At 49.1% G+C, this 16,864-nt stretch overlaps 1 protein-coding gene across 3 annotated transcripts in view; it reads left to right on the top strand.

The window, feature by feature from the left end:
* The first annotated feature begins 1,542 nt into the window (after nucleotides 1–1,542).
* CDC42BPG (CDC42 binding protein kinase gamma) overlaps nucleotides 1,543–16,864 on the top strand; it is a 51,821-nt gene continuing 36,499 nt past the window's right edge. For all 3 annotated transcript variants that reach the window (XM_054990680.1, XM_054990687.1, XM_054990671.1), the window contains exon 1: nucleotides 1,543–1,807. In XM_054990680.1, the coding sequence (XP_054846655.1) occupies nucleotides 1,624–1,807 (184 nt within the window). In that variant the 5' untranslated portion in view covers nucleotides 1,543–1,623. The remainder of the gene's footprint in view (nucleotides 1,808–16,864) is intronic.

The following is a 16,864-nucleotide window of genomic DNA, read 5'->3' as shown; positions in this document are numbered from 1 at the left end:
TCTCCTGTTGCCAACATGCCAGCTGCTGTCCCCCCCCCCTTTCACTGGTTCCTCTCCCCCAGTCCCTGCAGCCTTTCCTGCCCTGTCCTCCGCCTGACCCCTACATTTCCCCTGAAATGCCACCTGAATTTGCGGCCCTTTCTATGATGTCTGTATGCAAGTAGATGGCATTATGTTGGGGCTTCTTTAACTCTTTAAATATATATTTGCAAGGGAAGATCCTCAGCTTTGCAGAAACCGTCCTAGCCTTGGCTGGTCCCATTGTGCAGCTCTTTTGACCAACACCTTGAACTATTAGATATAACGATATCAAAAGACATGAAGATAGATCATGATGGGTAGCCACGTTAGTCTGTCTGTAGCGGCAGAAAAGAGCAAGAGTCCAGTAGCACCTATAACACTAACAACATTTGTGGTAGGATATGAGCTTTTGTGAGTCACAGATCACTTCTTCAGAAGCTCATACCCTACCACAATTTTTTTTAGTCTTATAGGTGGCTACTGGACTCTTGCTCTTTTGTACTGCAAAAGACATGAAGACCCCAGTGTCACTTCTGTAGAAGCAACCCCCCCCCCCCACTTGTCCTGGGAGAACACTTGGGCAAGCAGAGGGCCGAAGCATCCTTGGGCTAGGTCCCATACAAACTTGTATTCCGCCTCCCCCCCCCCCCCCCGCAACACAATCCCATTCCAAACATGAGCAGGAAACACATGAGTCAGGAGAGAGAGAATTCCCTCCACCTTTGTTTGAGGCTCGGGCCAGCGGCATGCAAATCCCTCTTGCCCGCAAGGCCGGCAGCTGCCTCTCGGGCTTGCCTTTCTCCCCAAGGCTCTTGGCATTGGGGCTCTTGACTTGGAAGCGGACCCCCTCCCCCCCGTCTCTGCTCCAGGTTTGCAGCCAAGAAAACGAGGCGTGCGTCGCCTGGGAACAAAACGTGCCTGCCGCAGACCCGCGGAACTCCCTTCTCCGGGACAGGGAGAGGAGGAAGGCTGGGCCGCCTGTCCTGAGGCGGGCGGCGTGGGCCGGGCCTCCTCCTCCGCTCGCCATTTGGCACCTTTTATGGTTAACCAGGAAAAGTAGTACGATGTCCTCACCCCGCTTGACGGTGGCCGGGCCCCGTCTGGACTCCCGTCCGGGATTCTGTGCCGCCTCCCCAGAACAGACGGACTCTCCGCTCTGAAAAGGCCGCCAGTGGCTTCCCTTTGAACTAAAGGGGCGTCGCCAGTCGTGCCTTTGGCACAACAACCCTGCCAGCAGGGGCTGCCCTTGTCCTCCGGGAAGGAGGTGGGAGCGGGCCAGGGGCCTGCCCAAGGCCGGGCGGTGCGTCGGTGGCACAGCCGCCGGGGGAGCGAACCCCGCGCCCTCGCAAGTCCCAGGGTGCCTCCGCTTCTGGCCCCGCAGGCGGCAGGCCCTGAGCGTCCGCCCACCTGGGCCAGGTGTCGGGTTGCGCCCATCCCACAAGCATCGAGGCGGGGCCGGGCAGGCTGCGCTGCTGCTCAGGTGCTGGCGGCGGCAGATCTGGCTGGGGCTGGCCGGGCGCGTCCTCCCTCGTCTCCTCCTCCTGCCTCGACGGCAGCCTCGCTTCCCCGCCGCCACTGCTGCTGCAGCCGCCGCGGCGGATCATGTGCAGCCCGGTGGAGCGGCGCCTGGCTGGGCTGCGGGAGGTGCTAGCGGGGCAGCCGGGCGAGGGCAGCGCGGGCGATCCGGGGCTGGAGGCGCTGCTCGACCTGCTGCTCTGCGTCCACCAGGAATGCAGCGGCGCCCCCCTGCGGCGGGAGAGGAACGTGCAGCAGTTCCTGGCCTGGGGTGAGTGAAGCGGCGAGGCGGGCGGGAGTTGAGCAAGGGGCTTCTGCACATGGGCAGAGTGCGTCGCCTTCAGCTCCGAGCAGTTTCTCTGCCATAGGCACTGTGGGATCAGTGGGCAAGGCGCGGTGCGCATGTACGCACTTTTCAGAACACATTCCCTTTCCCGCAGAAGTTAAGCACAAATTCAGAGGTTGAAGCTGAAGAGGAGGGTTTTGTTCTGAAGTATTGAGTCCTCCTTCCCCGCCCCCTTAGCATATGGGTTTGTGGAACTCACTGCCATGGTGGTTGAGGTTGGTGCCAAACTCGGGACTGCTAAATGACCATCCCAGATATCATCTTTGGCATGCTGTAGACCAGGGCTGCTGTAATGTCCTTTCTTCCAAGAATAAGTGCTACAAAAGTAGGTTGTGTGTGGGTGCGTATGCCACTGAGTCACAACCAACTTATGGCAACTCTAGCAAGGGGCTTTCAAGGCAAGCAAGAAGAAGAAATATTTTGCCAGTGCCTTCCTTTACAGAGTCTTCCTTGGTGGTTGCCCGTCCAAGTATTAACTCTGCTAAGCTTCCAAGATCTGATGAGATCAGGCTACACCATGCTGCCTCCCCTCCCCACAAAAGTAGGTTACTGGGGTGGGGGCAGGGGATCTCAAAACAATAACCTGGGAGCTGGATTTGTTGATCTGGCCCAGCAAGGATGAGCCTGTTTCAAGAGACTGTTTCAAGAATGTGTATACATTCCGAGTTACACAGAACTCTTCAGTGGGCACTTCCATCCATTGTGTTCATGTAAGTGTGTGTAGCTGTGGAATGAATGTCAGCCAAGCTGCTTTGAAGGAGCTCTTAGGCGTTTTCCCTGCATCCCCATCCCCTTCCGAAACCACCCACAATGCTTGGGACGTTTGCAGGCCCTCTACAAAGATGCATTGGGGTTCCCTCTGAAGGAAACAAAACAATCTCCCAGCTCTGCCTCATTCTGCCCCTTTGCATCACAGAGAGGGAGGGAAACTGAGTCATGGAACAATGTGGATGTGACATATGAGGAGAATGTGGAATAGCCAGGAAGGGACCTTCCCATTTCTCAATCAGCTGGCCTGGTGCGGCTTTCCAATCGCGTTTTCACTGTCTGATAAAGAAGTCCTTGGTAAAGGGGGGGGGGGAAGCCACCACAGCGTGTGTGACATGTGAGTTTTGCACCCAGCCTCCCTGCCCTAATACAGTGGGTCCTCGCTGCAACACATGGAGAACCACATTTGCTGTTGCCATCAGCCAAAAGAGCCACATTTAATTCCATCCTAGGCATGGGGCCTGTACCTCAAGAAGGCTTAGTTTCTCAAGGTGAGAGCCACCTGCTAGCCACAGGCTCCAATAGGCAAGGGACTTAACCTCTTTCCTGAAACATGGGACAGGAGCCACGTTGGTGGACAGTGCTCAGAAGCACCACAATTGCCATGTCAAACAACCACATGTGGCTTCCAAGCCCCCGAGTGAGTGTCACATACAAAAACTGATGCTTCCTAGCCCTGAAGTGATGCACACCGAGAGTTCTGGGAATCTCACACATGGACACAGGAATTCTACAAACCTGAACATTATTACTTTTCATCTTTGTGGGGGAAGTGCCTGCCATTGGCAGCTTCAGCGCCTGCCACAAAGGTGCCTTTGCCTGCTTCCCAGCTCAATCAAAACAGAGAAGTCAGAGCAGCCTTTGAGGGCAGAGGATGTAGAGCCTGTACAGCTGGGACTTGAGATCCAGAAGCCCTCTAGTGTAACACTTCACCCCTGGTCTACGTGGTGTAGTGGTTGGAGCTCAAACTAGGACCTGGAAGAACCAAGATCAGATCCCCGCTCTGCCACGAAAGCCCTCTGGGTGATCTTGAGCCTGATGGTCTCTTGGCTTCACGTACCTCACAAGGGTGTTGTTGTGAGGAAAAAATGGAGTAGAAAATGATGTAAACTGCTTTGGGTCCTCCTTGGGGAGGAAAGCAAGGTGTAAATTCAAAAACAAATATCGCTAGTCTTGCCCACCTGGTTACACAACCCGGTTGGAAAGCCGAGGTTTTGCCAAGATAGGTGCTTGCAGAGCTAGTGGCTCCTAAGGAAAGTGAGCCAAGCCACTCATTGCAGGGGAAGGTAACAGAAACTGCCAGGTTGCTCTAGGCGGTGATGACTTGCAGCTTAGTGTTGTTTTTGTATGGTGTAGCCTGGCTTTTTGGGTGCATAACGTCCTGTTTCTCCCGAGCTTTGTTGATCTAGGCAGCAGGGATGTTGACTGGGCCTCTTTACCCGTCCTAGCCTAACTGCCCCTGTTTGTGAGGCAACCCTGTTGCCGATTCTCTTTGAACATCATTCTGATGCTAACAACTCCTTTGATTTCAGGATAGGGTGATAAGGAAGTGATTGAGGGCTGCTATTTTCTCAGCATCTGAAGAAGTGGGCTCTAGTCCGTGAAAGCTTATGCTGGAATAAAATGTTGATGGTCTTTAAGGTGCCAAAAAACCTCCTCTTTTATTTTCTTCTGAAATTTCCTAAGTTGAGCAAATTGCCAGTCTAGGACTTGTATTACCCAGACAATTGTGGCAGTCTCACCATCATTCGCAACAGAAGTGGAACACTAGATTGGACTGATTTCTACTTCATGGGTAGCCTTTCTGTTTTCCTCCTGGTTTGGACCAGGTCTGGGAATGCCATTTTTCCTGGCCTACATTTGCCCAAACCTGGATTGGTGTCCTTGCCCAGTGTTAAGAAAGTGGAAGATTTTCTGCAGCATCAATGGGCCAAGCTACAAGGGACAAATGACACTTGCCTGGCAAGTGAACAGACTCACGTGTATTCCTCCCTGTTCACTTGCCATTCACTTGTGCTCCACTTGATCAAGTGGAGCGCAAGTGAATGGCAAGTGAACAGGGAGGAATACACGTGAGTCTGTTCACTTGCCAGGCAAGTGTCATTCGTCACTTGTAGCTTGGCCCAATGTCTCTCTGGTGGGGTTCACATGAGCAGCTATAATGGAAGCATCCATTACTTCTTGGCAGAGAAGTCTACAGGACAAAAAAAAATTCACAGGAGCCTTGGGGGGCTGTTTCCCCTATTCTGGTACAGCAGCCCTGTGAAGCAACCCTTGTGGTGGCTTCAGAGCTCCTTTTTCCTCAGGGAAGAGGTAAAATGAGGAAGAGACTGAAAGCTGTTTCTTTCTCCACTCACTGCTTCCCCCCCCCCCCCCCGCCCCAGTTCGTTCAGGTGAACTTTACCAGAATGGGGGGCAATGCATTCCTTCTCTGGTCTGTATGTACGCTGGACTACTTCCTTCCTGGATGGCAGAGTTAGGAGAATTCTGGGACGTCCTCCCAAGGGCTCAAGCATTGGCCCTCTTTGCTGTGGAATGCACTCCTGTGCATAAGGAGCTTGTGTGGATGGCACAGAAAACAGGCACACCCTCCCAAATAAATCCTTCAAGAATACCGAGAGTCCTTTGTCTTTGTTCATGGGAGCAAACATACCCAAATGATTCAAGGGAACAGCCATTCAGGGATTTCTGAATTACCCTTTGAGAAGGGATTCTACCTGGCGGGGCCTTTTTTTAGAGCTGTTTCCTATACTGACAGGGTGATGTGCCCAGATTCCTCACACTCACACAGAAGGATGCACGCAGTTTGTAACATGGCAACAGCTCACCAAGGAATTTGTAAAGATCTGTTTCATATTTATCTCGCCCTTTCTACCAGGAGTTCTGTTTTATCCTCACAACAACCCTATGTGTCAACTTTGACTGATTCCAAAGCTATGTGATTCTGTTGTAGCACAATGAAGCAAAAGTCCAGTGGCACCTTAAAGACTTAAAACGTTTATTTTTATTGGTTGACTGAGACAAGAGTGACTGGCCAAAGATTACCCAGCTAGTTTCACGGCTGAGTGGAAATTTGAATACGAGTCTTCTCCCATCCTAGTCTGACACTCTTACCACTCTTGGCCCTTTTCGAACAGTAAAGAGTCCAGTAGCACATTTAAGACCAGGGCTGTTTTTCAGCTGGAACTTGGTGGAACAGAGTTCCGGAACCTCTTGAAAATGGTCACATGGCTGGTGGCCCCGCCCCCACGCGGAGGGCAATCTAAACTCCCCTCTGTCTGGAGATCAGGGGGCGGGGCCACCAGCCATGTGACCATTTTCTCCGAGGGCAAACCAATGAGTTCCACCACCTCTTTTCTCAGAAAAAAAGCCCTGTTTAAGACTAACCAGCTTTATTGTAGCATAAGCTTTCGAGAACCACAGCTTTCTTCGTCAGATGCAGTTCTCTTCATCAAGTGCTACTGGACTCTACTATTTTGCAAGTACAGACTAACGCAGCTAACTCCTCTGGATCTATGACTTTTCAAACAGTGACTGAAAGTTGCATTGTGGATCCCACAGTGTAAAGGGGGGAGCGCCCATGAACTGGAAACTTTCCCCCCAGTCTTACCAGTATACCTTTTCAAACCCCCCACCCCAACCCAGCACATAGCAGGAAACCCAATTCCTATATTCGCTTCCCAGAATTTGTGTCGGTACAAAAGCAATCCCTTTGGGTTCCTATTCCCATGATCCAGAAAGTACACATCTTTCCTTGTACACTGAAATGTGATCTGCATGTATTGAAATGGCACATGAGGATATATGCTTCATGGGTGGGAGGCGAAGGACTTGTTTCAGAGGAAGGCTAGGGAATGATGGGGGAGGTGACATTACCTTGGGTGTATCACAGTAGCATCAATGGGTCCACGTGCCTGCATGACGGTCAAACGTCCGGTTATGTGTTGGGACCAGACCAGCATCCTTGCACCCCCACCATGAAGACCCTGTCCTGAGGATCTTGTGTGGAATGTTTGTCGTCATTTGCAGAGCTAAGAAGGCGCTTGATTTGCTGACATGGATTTTCTGCATTTGTTTAGTCTTCTAGCCAGAGACATGGGGTCTCACAGGGCAAATGAGACAGTTTTCATTTGAATTGACCAAGTACAAAATATAGAGCTGGATCCAACCGTCCTCTTAGTGGCCCTTCTTCCAAATTAAGTGGCTTTTAGAGGAGGAAGACTAGAGGAAGACTGCACACTTGAGCCAAGAGGAAATAAATATTTCCAGTTATGGAAATAATATTCCAGTTATGGAAATATTTCCAGTTATGGAAATAATATGGGGTATAAATATTTTGATAAATAAATTAATAAACTTCGCTTGGTGGAGTAGTAGGGTAGGGGTAGGATCCACCCCGCAGCTTGTGAGCATTTGCATTATACAGAACTCTTCTTCCCAGGCAGGTATTCAAAACAATAATGGAATCTGCTGGTGGTAGCAGAGAGTTCCACAGGTAGTCTAAACTTGGCTTTGTCCTTGCCGTCGGGTTGAGCAGGTGGCCCTCTTGTTTGCCCTGACCAGTCCACAGCCCACAGAAGGCTTTAAAAGGGGATTAGATAGGTCATGGAGAAGTCTAAAGGGAACCTCTGTGTAAGACTCCGGATACTGAGAAGTCACATCAGGGCAGGCCTTGCCCTCTGGAGCAACTAGTTCGCTACTCTATGAAACGGGATTCTGGACTAGTTGGACCACTGGTCTAATCCAGCAGGGTTCTTCTTATCACTCACCAACTTAGCAGAAGACAGTCCAAGGCAAAAAGGGACATTCAGCCCATTGGACTGTGCAAGGAGCTGTGTATCTGCCTCTCTCCATAGGTGGCCTGACAGGAGTTTGATGTGTGCTTCCCCGATCAACCTTTCTAGGCTAGCCTTTTACAAATCGTTTCCTGTTGGGCACCTGAACAGCCAGGTAGCACCATCAGCCGATGAGTGCAACTTTGAGAGTCTGATTGGTCTCTGGACGTGGTCTTTGATAACTTGAAATTGGGGTGGATTCTGCAACCACCAGAGTGGAGACAGGTACCCTAAAACAAACTCGTCTCCTTCTCCATGCCTTGTTTCCAGTGTGATTATGATTGATCTGAGAGCTTTTGATTCCAAGTCGCCCTGGGGATCCACAAAAACCTTGCAGTATATTGCAGCCTCTAATTGTAGCACATCTTTAGCATCTAAAAACTGGTTATCACCTGTTTGCTTTAGAGACAGTGTGACATATTGGTTAGAGTGCCAGGTTAGGATCTGGGAGACCCAGGTTTAATTCCCCACTCTGCCACTGAAGGTGATGCTGGGTGACCTTGCAAATCACACCCTCTCAGCCTAACCTACCTCACAGGGTTATTGCTGAGAAGATAAAAGAGGAGAGGATAAAGATATCATAAGTTGCTTTGGGTTGTCATTGGGAAGAAAAATGGTATAACTGTCTAAATAAATAAATAAAATCCTTCTCTCTCATCAACTGACTGACCTGCTGCCCTGGTCATGAAATATTCTAAGCATTCTTAATGCACAGAAGAAAACTGTCAGTTATGGAATGCTGCCCAGCCAGAGAGCTACTCAGGAAGTGAAAGGCCTAAATCTTGAATGGGGAGATTCACACAGGGCCTTGGGAAGGGAGAGGCTGCGGCACAGTGGTAGAGAAGGTCCTCCGTTCAGACCCCGCTATCTGTAGGTAAACAGATCATGTAGCAGGTGATGTGATAGTCCTCCAACTGAGGGCCAAACTATGGGCCAAGCTACAAGTGACGAATGACACAGGTTGGACACTTGTCAGCTTCCCTCAAGTTTTGATGGGAAATGTAGGCAGCTTGGCGGAATGTTGGACAAGTGACAGTTGAAAAGTCCATTGGACAGCAGTCGGAGAGCCAAGCTGCAAGACCAGGACGCCTACATATCCCATCAAAACTTGAGGGAAGCTGACAAGTGTCCAACCTGTGTCATTTGTCACTTGTAGTTTGGCCCAGTGACCCTGAAGAGCCCCTGCCAGTCAGAGTAGGCAATACTGACCCTGATAGACCAAGGGACTGACTCCGTGTAAGGCAACTTATGTGTTCATAGAAGACTGTCCGGGTGACTCAAAGGGCTATGAAGCAGGAGATCAAAAATATGGTGAGGAGGGTGCTGAATTCCATGTGTAGGTTTGAGCTATGCATACAAATGTTTGCTCCAGGTCCTTGATTATGAGGTGGTTTCTTCTTATTGCGCTACCTTAGTCAGAGGGAGCAAGGCAGCCCTGCTTCTCCCTGTGGCTTTTCATGGGGCTGGCAGCCTGTCCTCTGGATACAAGGGGCCTCAAGTTGGCCGTCTGAATCTTTCTGCTGCAGCAAACAATTTCATTTTAGTTCTGAAAAAAAAATTATGATGTAACTCTTACCACCCAACCCCTTCCCCTGTGGCTCCTTCTTGCCATGTGAGTTACGCTCCCCAACCAGACAGGACCTGTTCTTCAGGTCTGGGTGCTGGGTGGGTGTGTCCTTGATCTTGCAGTGTAGATCTTTCTCTGGGATCTGCAGTGTGCTTGGTTGGTGGCTGGCTGGAAATTGACAATGGATGTGCCTCAGTTCTTAGGCACAGGAAGGGAGAACGCCAAGGGGTCGTATGAGGACTCCTTGCAGGAGGACAGGATGGGATGTACTTGGAGCTGGAGCTTGGTAGAATGTTGTTTTTTTTTTAAATGAGCAAATAGGTTTGAAATAAAAGCAGAAAAACAAATTTCAGGGTTGCATTTTGGAAACTGAGTTCCACAACAGAGACATTAAAACTTTACTGTGAAAAGCCAACTTGTGTCATGAACACATGAAGCTAACTTATACTGAGGGCCAAGCTACAAGTGACGAATCACACTTGAAAGGCAAGTGAACAGACTCACGTGTATTCCTCCCTGTTCACTTGCGCTCCACTTGCACTCCACTGAGTCACTACATAGTGGAGTGCTAGTGGAGCATAAGTGAACAGGGAGGAATACACGTGAGTCTGTTCACTTGCCTTTCAAGTGTAATTCATCACTTGTAGCTTGGCCCTGAGTCAGACCTAGCAAGGTCAACATTGCCCTATAAGGCAGACAGCGGCTCTCCAGGGTCTCAGAGATTACCCCTTTCATTGAAGATTCCACGGACTGAACCTGGGACCTTCCTTTTCCAAATGGCCAGTGGATTTTGTGGAAGAACTCCAGCTTCTTGACTTTGAAACACTGATGTTGCTCTTGGCAAGAGCTGTGGCTCTTCATCCACTTTTAAATGGGATGCTTGTGACTGTAGGAAGCAGGTGGTACCTGGCCTTTGTCTGTGCTCCAAAGAGCAGATGGAGTGACTGGCTGCGCTTTCCCAGCTAGGCCCCATGACACAGTCGGCCATTTTTCCACCTCCAGAAGGTGTGTGTGTGTGAGAGAGGGGAGACTTTCTTCAGAGGATAACTGACTATTTAACTTTCTGGCAAAGTTCCTGTTGGGCCACCAATCTGCAAGGCCACTAGTGACCAGGAACAAGCAGAGCTGAGCAGCAACTCATGGTGCTGCTTGGGCCAAGGCCCTTCAGCAGCCCCAATTCTTATCCTGTTCCTGTTGTATTGTTTTTAATTTTGCACTTAGGCTTGAGTCCCAGTGAGAAAGGTCTACTATAAATAAAATAAATAAAGCTCACCAGTTGTCTTTTCCCACACCACCCCAGAGGGAATGGATGAGCTGATGCCTGAGAGAGATTACAGCGGAATGGGTCTGAGTTGAGTGGCTTTTGTGGAACTGATTTGCTGCACTGTAGGGAGAGCTCAGCTTGACTTGTTCCTCAGCTACTGTAACGTTCGCCACGGGGTCTCACGTTGCCATAGGTGTCAGTGAAATACCAAGCCAAAAATGCCACTTCAGCTTTGTTCCCATTCTAGTATCCACACCCCCCCCCCCCATACAAGATGCTCCCTTCACAGGTGGAAATATCAGTGACACTTCCCCACTCCCATGCCGAACTTGGCTGATGGGGAGTCACTGCCTACATTGGCTCATGATTGAGGGGAAAGGAATGGATAAAAGTGTTTGTTGTTCCTGTCGTCAAGGTAACTTGGCAAGGCAAGGGAACCTGGCAGGTAGGCTTTGGATTCCGACCTGTCAGTTAATTTCTGGAGGGCTCTTCTGTCAGAGGGAAATCTTTAAAGAAACAGCACGCCCAGCACAGCCCCTGCAGGAGTCAGCTGCACTCAGGTCTCCATGTGCATCGTCGGCCCTGTGGGTCATGTGCACCTTTTTATTGAGAAGCTGTCCTGAAACAATCCACATCTTGTGCCAAGAAAAGCTGGTTTTAAAGCAGCAGGAACAACTAAATGGGGTTGAGTTTGCATAAGCGGGCCTATTTCTGCTAGTCCCTTTTTGGCACGCTTGCCTCCTATGCCATGCAAATGTTTGTTTTGAAGAAAAACTAAGATTCTAATAGCTCATTTTATCTGATCCACAGTTTATCTACTCCATCCAATGGTTTTCTCTCCCAAGTTTCTGTCCCCAAAGTCCTAACTCTAGTGTGATTTTTTTTCACATGTCAGCAATTGGCTGTTCTGAACACACATTTAAGACTTGTAAGCCAACGTATTTATTTATTTATTTATTTATTTATTTATTTATTTATTTATTTATTTATTTATTTATTTATATTCCGCCTTCCCTGCACAAGCAGGCTCAGGGCGGATTACAATTTAATAAAAGCATTACAATACAAATTATATTAAAACAGTTTAAATAACAATATAAAACCATATAGTATACAAATAGATAGCAGCACTCAGTAAAAGGGTTCACCACCTAACTACCATTTAAAAGTTTTAAAGGAGCTAGATGGTGGATTCATCTAATGGGGAGGGAACCAGTCTCCTCTATTTGGCCAGTGGAGGCCAAGCCCTGCCTCAACCATACGCCTGGCGGAACATATCTGTCTAACAGGCCTGGCAAAAGGATAACGAATCCTGCCGGGCCCTGGTCTCATCTGACAGAGTGTTGCACCAGGTTGGAGCCAGGACTGAAAAGGCCCTGGGTCTGGTCGAGGCTAGGCGGGCCTCCCTGGGGCCAGGGATCACCAACAGTTGTTTATTATTACCTGAATGTAACATCCTCTGGGGCACATAAGGGGAGAGATGGTCCTGCAGATAACACTGGTCCCAGCTTGCACCAATGTGTTCTGCCTCTGTTTTCTCCCACAAGTCACACTCGCAGTCTTGATAACATGGAACCTGTTTCTCATAAGGGGCAATTCTCTTACCATGGATTGTCTGGGAATGCTTTCTATGGAAATGTTCTCCTGTGGCAGCCTGGGGAGATGTGACCGGTGCTAAAACAGCCCTGTGGGTGAGGTGAGGAGATGTCAGAGACTGGGGAAGTGGGAGCAGTGACCCATGGGAAGAGGTTACCTTTCCATTGTGGGGTGGGAGGTTCAAACCCTGCTGTGATTTTGCTTGCCATGGGAAGAATGCAGCCTTGCTGGTTCCCCCGGACATGTCTGGGCCAGACTCTGGTTTTTCGCCATGGAGCTGTGATTGGAAATAGTTTGGGAACAGAGGAAGACCGCTGCAGTTCATGAAGGGGGCACTCCTCTCAGCCAAAGGATCTCAGCTGCCACCTCCCTGTTCTGATTTTTGGAATCCAGCTCCCCAACTCTTTGTCCTCTTAGGCCAGGTTCTGACAATCCAGATTGGGAGACCAGACAACCTAGGTTTCTCTCCTCCCGTGTGAGCCGACGGCTAAAGCATGCTGGGAGAAGTCAGGACTTCAGGGTTTTCTCCTCAACAGGAACAACAACAATAAAACAAAAAGCTAAGCTCAGCGGATCGAAGAGTTCTACATGCCAGCAGGAAGTTGTGTTACCGATCTTGCCCCATGGGCCTCTTGCTGGCAAGGGTGAGGGTGAGGTGCCTGCGTTCCTTTGTCTGCCAAGCTTGTGGCACAAGCTTTCCACTGTCAGCCGTCCTCCTCTTCTGCCCCTGCAGCGGATAGGGAGGCTTTGGGAAGAGTCGGCTGCCAGCCTTGCCCATAAAGGAAGATTTCTGTGGGACTGGCATCTCTCTGTTGAGGTTTATCCCTTAGGTGCAGTAGGCTTTCCCATCACACAAGCTCTGGTGTTTTGTAGGAGCACCAAATATATAAATCGACTGTTATTATTATTTAATAAGACCTCATTTGAGCGTGGACTTGGGCACAGCAGGGGGCAGAGAGGCTACACAGTTAAATACATTATTATCAGAGAAGTAACATATTGTATAAGATAAGAAAAGCGGATACCCTTTGACCAGAAAACCGGCCCCAGGACCATTCAGTTTTAGGCTTCAATTCGCCTATCCTTGGATGCTGACTGAAGAGAAGAGATTCCCTGAGTTTGTGTAGAGTACGCTTGTCATTAAGCAATCCCAGCCAATTCCCATTCCTCTAGAATTAGGATTCAGGTAGCATAGAGCCTGTGGAAGTATGAGACCTTAAACATCTTAGAAATTTAACGGGGGGGGGGGGTGCGTATTAAAGCTTTGGAGTTGATTCCTTCACAGCAGGTGTTGGTCCAACCATTTTATTTATTTCTAAGCATGTGCATGTTTATGTGGAGCCTGCTTTTTCCCCCTAACAGGACTCCAATGCAGCTTACAACATCATTTTCCCCTCCTCCATTTTGTCCTCACAACAAAATCACCATGAGGTAGGTTAGGCCGAAAGAGCAACTGGCCCAAGGTCAAGCCAGCAGGCTTCCATTCTGTGGGGTGGGCACTCAGACCTGGGTACTCTCAGAACTTAATCTGAAATACGCTAACTGCCGTACCACACTGGCTTTAATTCTTTTTCTTCCCTTAAGATAGAGTTGCCAACCTCCAGGTGGTGGCTGGAGATCTTCTGGAATTACAACTGATCTCCAGATTACAGAAATCAGTTTCCCTGGAGAAAATGGCAGCTATCTTCCTTTATGGCATTATACCTCACTGAGGTTCCTCTCCTCCCAGACCTGTCCCTTCCCAGGCTCCACCCTCAAAATCTCCAGGAATTTCCCAACCTGGAGTTGGCAAACCTACCTTAAGATGTTCAGGCTGCTTCTGCCGAGAGTGCTTTGAATGCATTCACTCTTGCCCCATAGTTCTTGGTATGGCCCTCTCTGCTCTGATGGAAACAGGATACACAGAAAGATGGCCTCTTCGCCAGGGCCATTGTAGCTCCTCTTTCGCTGGGCTGTGCTTGTGCCAAGATAGTGATGAGATCTGTGATCTGAACCAGGTATATAAAACAGACACATCCATAAACTGGTTTGTGCTAGCATCACCCACCTGGCCTCCTTCTGTCACCATAACTGACGAGGTGAATCAAGGCCATGGGAGAGGAGGCCTCACTCCCTGGGGAAGATCAGTATCTGGTGATGCTGGGCTGTGTCATCTACACTGGTTTCTAAGGGGAGGACTGTTTCTGTGGCTATTGTGAAGCAAGAAAGCAGTCACAGCTGGAGCAGGGGTCTGCAACCTGTGCCTCTAGAGCCAAAAGAGGCCTAGCACAGAACCAACTATGGCTCTTTTAAAAAAGGAAGTTAAATCTTTGTGTTGGAGGGGGTGGGGGTAGGTGGGATGCTAGAATAACCAGCATGTGAAGTGAATGGCAGCCAATTTTTTTTAATGGGACTGAATGATTTCTTAGAGAAGCTTTACAGAAAGGGAACTGATAGAGATGAACAGTTGCCGGTAATCCAAATGCAAACAGTGTGCAGATTTATGCCAGTACACAAAACATTCACATGCAGCATGCTCCTGGATTATATATTGTGAGATCTTGTGCGTGCCGCTTTCCTAATAAAGAACTCATAACAACCAGTGTTCAGGCTGTGGAAACTTTATGTATTATTAATCCACATGTCAAGTATTAGTATTGAGTTGGGTATATTTAGTTATGCAAATAGGCTTGCTTATACTGGCCCTTTGTTGATCTCATGCTCTGAAGTTTGAGGTGGTTTGGCTGACCCTTCGTTAGAGAACTGGGTGGAGCACTGTCCATCACACACACATCTCTCCCCCCCCCTGCCAGTACTGCCTTCTGCAGATCTTCTTTGTTCCACTTGTGAATTGCCTTAATTAGTTTTTTATTGCATACCTCCTGGCCTGTTGTCATTAGGGCCAAAGGAGGGCTATTAAATAAACAAACCATGAGAAGGAGCTCAGAACTATGACTCTAGAAACACTGTTTTGCTTTGCTCACATGTCAGGCCATGAGGGCTAGCTAGATACATGTTCTTTTGCAAGCAATTCAAAAGTAGCTCCCAGCTGCATTTCTCCCCCAAGACTAGTGAGAGGGTGACAGTGCAGCATACGCCCAGCCCTGCTTGGCCAGTCGCGTGGCCGTTGGCTTTGCTTTTTCCTTTCCTGGGACTACTGCAGGAGACAGGTGCCACAGTAGGAGCATGGCTGCCAAGCGGGGCATGATGGGACATGCAGGGATAAACGCCCCACCTGGGTGCAGAAAGCAGCAGGCAAACAAGTCCGATCACAGCGACTCTAAGCTTGTGAATGGAAGCCAGGAGAGGGCCAGAGAGGCCGCTTTTCCACCTGCTTGTTTTGCTCTTCTCAGGCTAGAGAGAAATGTGGGAGGTGTGATGCTTAGTGGTTAAAGCAAGGTGGTTTGGGAACCAGCATCCTGGGGCTGTATTATGTTCAAGGTGTGGGGATGGAACACGGCAGAGGCAGAGGACGTGCCACTGTCTGGATGAGGAACGCTTGAATTTTGCTATGTGCTGTGGGCCCCTCTCTACTTGCCCACACAATAAAACAAGAACCTGATCCTGGCAACATTCCCACAGCCAGATCTTTGGCATATACCCCTTCAGCCCAACTAGGAAGTAGAGCCCAGGCTTCCTTTCTTCAGTGGTGTGCTTTGTGTGTGTGTGAGGGGGGGGGGGCAATCCCTGCAAAGTTCCCCAAGCTGACTCTCTTCCCCCATGCTGCCTGTCAAGGTGGCCAACCGTGCGCAGAAGCCTGCCTTTTGCTCAGAAAGGGGTGATTTGGTTTGGGGACCCTCCTTTGGAGAAGCTCTCCCTTTGTTTTCCCATCCCATAGAGCAGGGGTGGCCAGTTTTTTCAGCCTGAAGGCCACATCTGGGTCTCTGCACACTTCGGATGGTTCTAAGTTGGGTGCTGGCTCTTTCTGCTTCCAGCACCTTGTGCATAAAACTCTGCTTTCTAAAACTGCTGCACAACATACCTATTAATCATAGGCAGCCAGTTTGGTGTGTAGTGGTTAGATTGTTGGACTAGGATCTGGGAGACCTGGGTTTGAATCCCCAATGTGCCATGGACGCTTTCTGGATGATGCTTGGGCCATTCACACATTCTCAGCCTAATTTACTTCGCAGGGTTGTTGTGAGGATAAAATGGAGGAGAGGAGAACACTTTGGGTCCCCCATTATAGAGGAAGTCATGTTGTAAATAAATCATACTTTGTGGTCTGATTCTACATCCCATCTTGGTTGAAATTAAAAGAAATGTAGGCATCCTGCCCCCTACCCCCTTCCAAGCATTGCCATTGATCTTCAAACACCCCCTCCTTTATTCTTATTAATTTTCCTGTTCTTTACCTAGGAGTCCTGTGTCCCTCCAAAATCTATGGAAACCTTGCTTGTCAGTGGAAAGAGTTACAGAGGCAATTTCACCTGATTTGCCCTTCCTTTTCCTGTGCCTTGTGACTTTTTGTATGTGAGGCTCCACAACATTGATATTTTGGAGATTTTAGGGGGCTGCTAGTTAAGCTTACAGTTTGTAGGATCCTACCCAGAATACCTGAATAGGTCATACATACATACACCGAATAGTGTGTAGGGCTTGTTTCCTACAGTTAATTTCCAGATAAAATCTAGGAATTGAATGCATGGTCTGAGGTGTTAGGAATTGGATTGTCAGCATGTATGCTCTGTTGAATGTTATGTCCCCCTAGTATTATTGGAAAGGGGAATGGGGAATCCTAAGCAATGGGGACTCTATCATTATAAAAGCCAGCTACCATCGTTCTCCACACTGCAGCGTGACATAACCTAGAATGGGCGATGCAGATAAAGGGGTGGAGCTGTGCAAATAGAAATAAGATTGATTCTCAATAACTGGGTATCACCACAGGCAGGGAGCATGGATAGTGCCCATCCCATATGAAGGAATGGTATACCTTTATTTCTCTGTGGGTAACAGGTGACCATTCAGCT

Source organism: Eublepharis macularius, chromosome 1, assembly GCF_028583425.1.
Source record: "Eublepharis macularius isolate TG4126 chromosome 1, MPM_Emac_v1.0, whole genome shotgun sequence".
NCBI lineage: Eukaryota > Metazoa > Chordata > Lepidosauria > Squamata > Eublepharidae > Eublepharis > Eublepharis macularius.
This window is presented reverse-complemented; position numbering and strand designations above follow the sequence as displayed.